The sequence below is a fragment of the Gossypium raimondii genome, chromosome 3, assembly GCF_025698545.1.
Source record: "Gossypium raimondii isolate GPD5lz chromosome 3, ASM2569854v1, whole genome shotgun sequence".
NCBI classification, from domain to species: Eukaryota; Viridiplantae; Streptophyta; class Magnoliopsida; order Malvales; family Malvaceae; genus Gossypium; species Gossypium raimondii.
Genome location: NC_068567.1, coordinates 27663617 through 27673566, shown reverse-complemented (window position 1 = coordinate 27673566; position 9950 = coordinate 27663617). Strand labels below are relative to the sequence as shown.

The following is a 9950-nucleotide window of genomic DNA, read 5'->3' as shown; positions in this document are numbered from 1 at the left end:
ATGAATGGAAAATGGTATGGTAAGTATTAAAAAGTATGGTATGACACAATCATATGAATTTATCAATGAGAATATGTTTCAATTTGGTATTGTAATAACCTGTTTTTTAGTGGTGCCGAAAATAGTGGTTTTGGGACCACAATTTTGACTAGTATGTCAGTGTTTTATTAATTATTTATTATTTATAGGGTTATTACAAGGTCGAATTAAAATTTGGCTAAGAAATTTTAATGTTTAGTTGGTTAATTAAGTAAAAAGGGTTAAATTGTAAAAGCTATAAGAGTTAGTTGCAATTAACTAAATGTGTTAAATGACTATAGGGAAGTGAACTGATGGACTTAAATGGTAAATATACCATACCAATAGATAGTGGACAATTTTGGTTTGGTTTTAGTGAAATATTGATTATTTTAAAGGTTAATTTTGTAATTAGGTAATTTAGTAAATTAAAACAAAAGATGATAAAATTATCATCATCTTTTTTCATAATTTTGCTTTGAAAATCGATTCTCTCATAGAAACTTAAGCTAAATTGCGGTCAAGCTTTCTTTCCCATGCATGGTATGTAATTTTCATCTGTTTTTAATTATTTTTATGTTTTTGTGATCGTTTTAGCTTAATCTAGTTAAATCGAGGGTTAATTTGTGAAACTATTAAATGTTTTAGATTATGCCATTGATAAGTTTGAGGTTTTTTGAAGTATTGTGGTAGATTATTAAGCTTGGTTGATAAATGGGACTATTTTGTAAAGTGCTTTTAGTGATTTTGATGTTTAAGAATTTAATTGTTAAATTTGTAAAATCTCATGAAAATAATTTGATAGTTCAAGTGTAGGGACTAGATTGTAAAAAGGTTAAAATTTAGGGGTAAATTTGTAAATATGATTAAAAGGACTTAAATGCATAAATTGTTTGTTTGTTTGGTTTGGATTGATTTAATTAAACTAAACTATACTTTAGATCAAGAATCTCAACAAGTGGAAGACGTACAAGGAAAAGGGAAAATTGTCGATTAGTCCCTGATAGTTAAATCACTTAACAAGTAAGTTCATACTACCTCCCATGGTTACCTTTTGTTATTAAATGTTGTTAGTTAATTATATAAATATACATTATTGAATTGGAAATCAGACTTTAAAGTAATAAATTGAATTTTTGAAATATTTTCAATGGAACAAGTAAAAGCATCATATACAAAGTTTCTAAATGATTCCTGTCCTGGACCAAGCTCCAGCATTTTTTGTGGACTCGGATATACATGTGGCATAGTTTTAGCCTAAATTGGTAATCTATTGTCATTTTAAATTTTTAGCCTAGACTGGTAACCTTACATGTATTTATTGCCCTGGCCAGACTATATTTCTTCTGTGTTGTCATTGGTTTAGCCCAGATGGGTAACCTGACACATATATCTCTATATCAGATTAACTCATATGAGTTTTATATATTTTTTGGACTTGTATATTGAATTCTTTTACGAAGTTCCATCGAAAAAATACTGAATGTTCAATGTTAAAAGGTTTTACAAAATAAACATAATCTAAATTTCGAGTATCTATATATTTATTGGTTACTAACTTGGAGTTATTGATTCATGTTGTGAAAAGGTTAATATATGAAAGCTTATATACAATTAACTATTAAGTGTGTATGGTAAGTTAGTGAATTGAAATGTATGAACATACTAAGTATTTCTTATACTTATTTCTGTTATTACTTTCTATAGACTTTGGATACGTGGAATGTGTTGATCGGATCAGCGGAGCTCATTTTGCAAATGTTTGGCATGTTTTAGTACTTTGGTTGTAAATATACTTTTGTGCAAAGTTAGTACATATATATGGCATATTTGACATCTTGGTAATGTGTAGTTATAAGGTATGTTTAATGGTATTTATGGATGACTATTTGGTAATAAGTTTGGTATGTTTATTGATAGTTAGATGGTTTGAATGGATGAATTGATTTGGTTGATAAATGTTATAAATATGTGGTGCCAATAAGTGCATATTGGTTAGACACTTAGGTTGGGATGTTTTGGTATGTCTTAGGCTTCATTATATGTGTTTTGAAAGCATGTTTATGGTTGATTTTGTTTTGGGTTGGCACCTAAGGAATTGATATTGTTTTGTCTTGTTTTGAAAGCTATTTTAGGTGCACACAGCCTAGGAACGAGTTGTCACAATATCGTGTGCCACACACGGTCACACCACATGGCCGTGTGGAATATTTAATTCTGGTGCAAGGTTGTCCCACATGGCATCAAACTATTACACAATCTAGAAGCATGGTCATGTGATCTTATTTCGAATACTCACATGGTCTGGAGCACGGCATGCGACACGACTGTGTGACCTTATTTTTATTGACGCACAGGCGGGCAGACGGGATATGATAAGGCCATGTGGCCCAAATTGTGAACACGGTTTGGCCACACGGTCTAGGCTCTGTCATATGGCCATGTGACCCCTGTTTCCAAAACTATCAATTTTTTTTATATTTTTATGTTTTGTTTCAAATTAGTTCCTGGTTGTTTTCAAACTATGTTTTAAAGTCTCATAAGCTCGATTTAAGGCCTGTAAATGTGTATATATACTATGTTAAATGTGTTGATTGGATATTAATGTTTGATTAATTTATGATGTCATTGAATTGAATGTGTGTCGTAATACTCCGAACCCTAATTCGACGACAAAGACGGGTTAGGGGTGTTACAGGTAGGCTATAAATGAAAGAATTGGTATCCTAATGTTGAATGTAGTGACACGATAAGTTATGTGTAAAAGTTTAGTGAATTGGTATGCAAATTGCTATATATATTAATGTCATAAATGGTATGTGTGAATGGAAACTATCGACATAAATGGTATGTGTGAATGAGTTAAACATTTGAGTTTGATTTTGTGCATTTGCTATTATAACTTTGACTTGAATCATGAATGTAAAATTAAGCTTTATCGCTTAGCGTACAGTTTGTTTACTCTTTGCGCAGGTTTAGGTAAATCTCGAAGTCCCTGTTGGGATCGCCAATACACCCTGTGGCATAGCGTAAAAATTATTATGGTGGCCACAGCCAAGGATCCATGTACGAGGAACGAATCGGGTTGAAATAGGGTTGAAAATATATCTTCTTTATTGAAAAAGTTGAAAGGATGCTGCTGATTCGATGTCGATTCCAAGCCACAATGAAAACGTCCTGGCCTCTATGTAGTCCTCCCCATAAAAAACGAACAACCACTTTCTCTTGAACTTTTTCAGAGAAAATTAAAAACAGTTGCTAGACCTTTTAAATTATTAAGTTGGTAACCTTAACACACTAAGGGATTATCATCCTTTTATCCTCTTTGATATCACATATTAAAAAGGAAAACCAGGATTATTCCCTTATTAATAGAGAAGGCAAATGGAAAGTCGAAAAAGAATTATATTCTTTCCAAAAGAATATAGGATTATTCCTTATTAATAAAGAAGACAAATGGAAAGTTAGAAAAGAAATTATATTCTTTCCAAAAGAATATTAATTTCCATGTCTTTTATATTTTGACCGAGATTAATTAATATAACTATTTATATTAACAAAATTCGGTAAAATATATACAATTAATATTTTGTATGAATCAAATTCATATATTAATTATATTCTTTTCAAAAGAATACTAATTTTCATGTCTTTTATATTTTGACCAAAATTAATTAATATAACTTTTATATTAATAAATTCGGTAAAATATATACAATTAATATTTTGTATGAATCAAAATCATATATTAATTATATCTATGTTCTCTATTTGTGTACAACAAGTTTTTACATATAATGTGTTTAATATTTAACTATCAAATTAAATTAATTCAACAATTAATTTAATTCATGTGACAACTAAATACAATACCAAATGTATTTGGATTTTGTTCGTTTCAACTATAGGGTGTGACCTTATAGGCTCTTGTAACGTTGGTAGTAATACTAGAACGTTTCTAGCATGACAAGCAATGGGTGACATCTAGCAATGCATCATTGTCAACCAAGTTAGAAGAAGTCGTAATCCGACATAACCTTTCTGTGGTAATCTTTTCATGTATTATATCATTTTATCCTTAATATCTAGATTGGACAAAAGTCATGGAATAGTCACACTTGTATAGTCCAATCTCATATTTCTTGATTTTTTGAGCAGACTACAATAAATAAATAAGTGTGATATCTCATATCAACTTATTCGAGCATGGCCATGCATTTCTAGTTTCACTCCATCAAAAGGCCTAAGATATTGCTCCCATTATGTAGGAGGGATAAATCCTATCTTGATCAACCATATCCCACTACATGGACTGTGGTATATCCAACATCAGTCTTTATAGTATAACCTGTTACGGTAGACGTTTTGACTATATCAAAATATACGACTCAAGATGTTGGGACAATGATGATCTCAAGTATGATCTCAAGTATGAAGATCATATACATATTTATCACTATGAGTAATATTATGACTATTACATAATAATCTAAGAAACATACTTATAGTAGATCAGTCCAATATGTTGTTCTCTAACACATACGCATGTATTGATTTTGACATTCCTATGTCAAAGACAATTCTTTGTCATCAATCAACTACACATTAGTCTCAATGCATTATTGTTGTCCAAGCCCACAATAATACTTCACTAAGGACATTTTAAAGAATAATCATATTTTCTTAGGACTTTATTACAATTTTGTTTATTTATATACACAGAAAAAGAAACTGAAATAATAATGGCAATGTCTTATATTAATAAACAAGGTAAAACGAGTATGTGATTACAATAATCTCATAATTGGTCTTTGGACATACTCTAATAGTCTCGATGTGTGATTCAGCATCCAACCAACGATCCTTGACTCAACAATGTTTGTATAGTCCCTTTTATTTTAATATATGGTATGTACCTAGGTTTGAGGCGTTTTGTGTTATAATTGGTAAAATCGAAAGTTTGAATAGTTATGTTGCTTGAATTATGTATATATATGAATGGTAGTGAATTAGAAAGGAGCATATGATGAATTACCAATTGAAATGGTATTGAAATGGTTAGATGGATGAAATGATGAAAATATCATATGTTGAATGTGTTATATTGGTAGTATTGATGCAACAAGATTACATTTAGCATAAGGAAATAGTTAGAATATTGAATTTATTGATTTGGTATGCATATTGAATTGGAAGAATGTTTTGATTAGGTACCAAATTGGACCTCTTGGAAATAGGCGGTCACATCACGACGTTAGCCCCTTAATATTGTCTTAACGTTGTGACAAGACCAAGCCAGTGAGTTGTGTAGCAATGAGGAATTCTCGAAGTTGCGACATCAACCAGATAATTTACAAGCTTTACAATTTGGTCCTAATTCGATCTCGGTTAATAAAAGAGCTTTTATAAGCTTGTATAAGACCCAGAAATGATGGAAAATCATATTGAAATTGACTAGTATTGTTGTTAATAGCATGCAAAAAAGTATATTAAATTGTAATTTCACTGATAACGAATGTGACATTCCGTAAATCACGTCCAACAATCAAGTCGACTATGGGGTGTTACACTTTTACCATATTTATTACATGTTTTTAATTAATACTCCAATTGAATTGATGTTTTGGGACTAAACTTCTTCAAGCCAGAATGACAGTGAAGTAAAACCCTCAATAATGATGACTAATATTTAAATTCAGTTCAAATATAAGGGGAAAAAATTCACTTTTGTTTAACCACTTGTTGGTTATAATGAACATTCAAACCTTTTTTTTTAAAATAACATTTTATATAATATTTTAAAATTATTTTAACTAATTTAAATATAATTTATTTTAAAATTAAATTTTAATTAAATTCATTCAATTGTAATTTTAACTTATTAATTACATTTAAATAAGAATTGAATTAGCACCAATCTTTTCTTATACAATATTAGGAATAAAGAATGGTATCACAAAATTTGAACTGTATCAAGTGAGTATATGACAAAAACACCAATCTTAATTTAATAAAAACAAGCCTTTTCTTTTTTTTCTTTTTTTTCTCCTCCTTAAGGAACAGTCGCCTTTAAACTCTATGTTCAAATAAAATAGCTGAAATTGCAAAAAGCGAAAGAAGAATGCTTCGTATAAAAGAGTGGTAATTTTTTAAAAAGAAAAGAAGGAATAATTGGAATAAAATACAGAAAAAAAAAGAAAAAAAAAAAGAAATAGAGTTATAGTTCTTCATCTTCAAGTCCAGGTATGTATTCCAAACTCACATCAAAAACGACTGGGCTACTTGGAGCTACCCTTGGTCTTCCTGGTGCAGAAGTTAAACCCTTCGGGAATGCCAGCTATATCACATGTTCATCAATGGTAAAAGTCTCGTAAAGGCCCCTGTATTAGGAGTCGGATTGCACTTTACCCCATTTAATCAAAAAAAGAATAAATCAATCTTTATACGCTTGATCAAAGAGCAAATTAGTCACTTTTAGTAAAAATTTCATCCATTTATATTGTTAAAACATGCGATATGCCGCCATATAAGGATCAGTTTTCAATAGTAGAAATGAATGTAATTTTTAGCAGATAGACCGTTTTTTTTCTTTTTTCTATTGTACATGGACTAATTTATTTATTTTTTAAGTAAAGGGATAAAATACAATCCGACTCTTAGTGCAAGGACCTCCATGGTACTTTCTCCATTCATCAATGCAGGAAATGTTAGATAAGCTACAAATTTTCAATAATATAAAGCTACGTTACCCCGACTCTCTCTGTATAAGTGCGAGATACAAGTATGTATATGATACATGTAAGGACTAGATATACGAATCTACCTACTCAACGCAAAAGAAAAAGAGTTAGAGCAAGGAGCTTACTGGTCCCGGAATATAAAGTCTGCGCTTCCCTCCTATTTTCATGCTCAAAATCCCCTCATCAAGCCCCTTTATCACCTGTTCTACTCATTACTTCAACATTGAGTACTAGAATTCATTCTACTTTGCCTTTTTTTTTCCCAAAACAAAAAAGATTGTGTAATAGAAGAATCCAATCGTACTAGAACATACCTGTCCGGATCCAACTCGAAATATGTAGGGCTGACCTTTCTCCAGCGAACTACAGAATCATCGGGGAATATCAGACTTCTGTGTATACTTCAAAGATGGTATCAAGTCTTATAAAGTTGGATATTTTCTATGAAACTAATTATTACCTATCGAATATTTGTCCAGAAGGAACCATTGCGACGTAATTAGCAGCAACCTGAGATAAAATCAACACCAATATCACTAGAGACAGCTCAGGGTTCATGTGGAACTAAATACCAGAATGCTGGTGAATTGATAAGATCAGGGCACAGCTTAGACATGGATTGCTGAATTCAACAAAGAAGTCCGATTTTATAATTTGAGTACCATTACTTAGAAACCTTCAAAGCCGGTACATACAAGAGACAAATCATATTCCAAGTACTTCAGATAGCAGGAGAATATGGCAAACTTGCAGGAGAAGAACAATTGACACACCTGAAAACCAACTGGAGGACTGGGACCTTCACCAACTTTAATATCCTTGTACTGCAAACCGGATTCCGTAGTTACCATAGGTACCTTCATCAAACACAAAGTATAAAATCATTAGCTACTACCAATCATCAGCTACGGAAATTAATCCTTTGTTCACTGGTTAAATTACCCGCTTATCATCATCACCGGTTTTCGTTCACTGTCTATTGATCTCTTTGTTACTAGGACTCTTTTATTTTCCCTAAATTACCGTTTCCGACACTTGTCTAACACATTCAAACATAAGGCAATACTTAAGAACTAAGTATATATACATGCTGAACACATACTGGTATTCAAAACTCACATCAAATCAGGGTAACATAGTGTTATACTTTAATGTATAAGATGATCAAGCATGCCAACAAGAAGTTTCAAAGCATCAACTGCAATGCCTAGATAAGGTAAACTTCATTGGATATTTAGCAAGGTTATAATTAGGTTTCTTGATTAGTACATTACTAATGTCTTACAGATGCAATGCCTACTTGGCAGATTACACGACACGAATACATGAATGTCTCAAAATTTATATAAAATAACTTGAACATGATATGATATGGTAAAGAACCCAAACACGATAGGATACACGAAATGCTGTTAAATAAGTAAACTAGCACTAGCAGCCTATGGATGGAGTTAAAATCAAAGATAAGGGAGCTATGCAATCTCACCATACATTTTCAAGCTCCTTTTCGCAGGCATCATCGCATAGTTTCGGCTTTTCTTCGGGTGGCAAGCCGGCACCATCGGCATCTGGCGAGTTCAACGAGATGATCGGAACTCCGAAAAGCAACCCCATCACATCCCTTCGTGTAACTAAATCCGGTCCATTGCTGTATTTCCTTGTCTTACAACTTGAAGACCTAACAATTATAGCTTGAGCCCTGATATTTGAGAAGGCCATATGATTGGCATACAGTTTCTTCTCAGATGCAGAACCTAACGCAGTTGCATCAAGTTCAAAATTCAAACAGCTGAACCACCCAAAAAATCTTTAAAAATTTATGTACGTATTCCAGCATATATTATATATATACACACCGAAACACATGCGCACGATATACAACCCTCCAAAAATATATGAAAGAAAAATCCTTTTAAAAAAACAAATGAGTATATTGTATCAAACATAGACTCCTATCCGACTGGAAGACATGTAAAGTTAGCAATTTGGGTTTTATATAATGAAATGATGTTAGACTGAAATATATTTTGAAAGAAGGATAAAATGAGAAGGGAGAAAAAGGGGATAAATAAACAGAAAAATGAAATCGCCTCCATAATTCTAAATCACAGTAGTGAGTGGAGATTAAGTAAAAGAAAGGATAGGTTGCGTGGGGTGATACTTACCAAGGGGAAGCAACAAAGAGGAAGGAGAAGAAGACATGCTTGATGCCATGGTGTTTGAGAAAAGAGAGAGAGAAGTGAAGCGGAAATCGAGGATCTTTGTTTATCAATGGATAAGGAAATGTTTGGCGATCATTGTCTCCTCCAGTCGTTCATTTTCTGTCTCTTTTAATTTATTTTTAAGAAATTTAAATTTACTTTGCTAATGCGTCCATCGCCTCAAATTACTTAATTTAAAAATTATTTAAAATATATCTGAATTTATTTGTCAATAATTCTTTTACACCTCATAATATAATATTTTGGTACACACATTTGTTCATTTCTTATAAGATTATTCTATCCCCACACAACAGTATTAAATGTATGTAAATCTAATCATATTAATAATTTAATATATTTTAATTAATATATACAATCATCCCTACACAAATTTTATACTAAATAAATGGAAATAACACTTATGTGTATATATATATATTTTACATTTGGCATTAAATTATCTTTGTTTATCTGCACCATAAAATTTATTGAAATTAATTTATTTAATAACTTTTCTAAAATTATAATATTAGTCCTTATTAATTTTTAAATGTTATATTTATTTCCAAAACAATCGTTTATTAGTGATTATGAATTTAAATAAAAAATTATTAAATTGAATACTGCTCAAATATTTATTTTAAACGATTAATTTGACAGGTTTTAAAATTAATAAAATTTAATAGATATATATGTATAACAAATCCGTGGGATAAGAAATTAATTTTGTAATTAAGTTGGAACTTAGACAACCTTTTTAATTAATAAGATATTAAGAAATAACTATTATTGGATAGAAAATTTTAAAAAAATTATGAGCAGATACATTGTGCGGTTAAGATATCTTAAAAATAAATAAACAAAACACATGTTAAATCTGTGGAATTGTTTTCCCACTGGTTGTGTTGTTAATAATATTGTAGTAATGGAATGTGGTATTTCAATTGTAGAATCTTTATGGTGGTGAGGGATTTCCTTACAGTTCTCG

General features: G+C 30.9%; 1 protein-coding gene across 6 annotated transcripts; it reads right to left on the bottom strand.

Annotated features, from left to right (window-relative positions):
• Window positions 1-6119: 6119 nt before the first annotated feature.
• LOC105793977 (peptidyl-prolyl cis-trans isomerase FKBP16-3, chloroplastic) lies at window positions 6120-9090 on the bottom strand. Of its 6 annotated transcripts, none has more exons than XM_052628238.1 (7): window positions 8924-9090; window positions 8250-8512; window positions 7532-7615; window positions 7219-7268; window positions 7073-7121; window positions 6884-6958; window positions 6120-6420 (listed from the first exon to the last, which is right to left on the bottom strand). In XM_052628238.1, exons 1-7 carry the CDS (start codon window positions 8970-8972, stop codon window positions 6361-6363), a joined length of 630 nt encoding a protein of 209 aa, XP_052484198.1. In that variant the 5' UTR covers window positions 8973-9090; the 3' UTR covers window positions 6120-6360. The 6 variants fall into 6 exon arrangements, with proteins under 6 accessions (XP_052484198.1, XP_052484201.1, XP_012478358.1 ...); XM_052628241.1 differs by having other exon boundaries at window positions 6120-6398; XM_012622904.2 differs by having other exon boundaries at window positions 6120-6355.
• Between the last annotated feature and the right edge of the window lie 860 nt (window positions 9091-9950).

Excerpts from the sequence above, each read along its gene's own strand:
- LOC105793977 (XM_012622904.2), bottom strand. The coding sequence starts at position 8,972 with ATGGCATCAAGCATGTCTTCTTCTCCTTCCTCTTTGTTGCTTCCCCTT. Across the intron at positions 8,513-8,923 it reads CTCTTTGTTGCTTCCCCTTG|GTTCTGCATCTGAGAAGAAA; the intron begins GTAAGTATCACC and ends CAACTGCGTTAG. Across the intron at positions 6,959-7,072 it reads TTCGAGTTGGATCCGGACAG|GTGATAAAGGGGCTTGATGA; the intron begins GTATGTTCTAGT and ends TGAGTAGAACAG.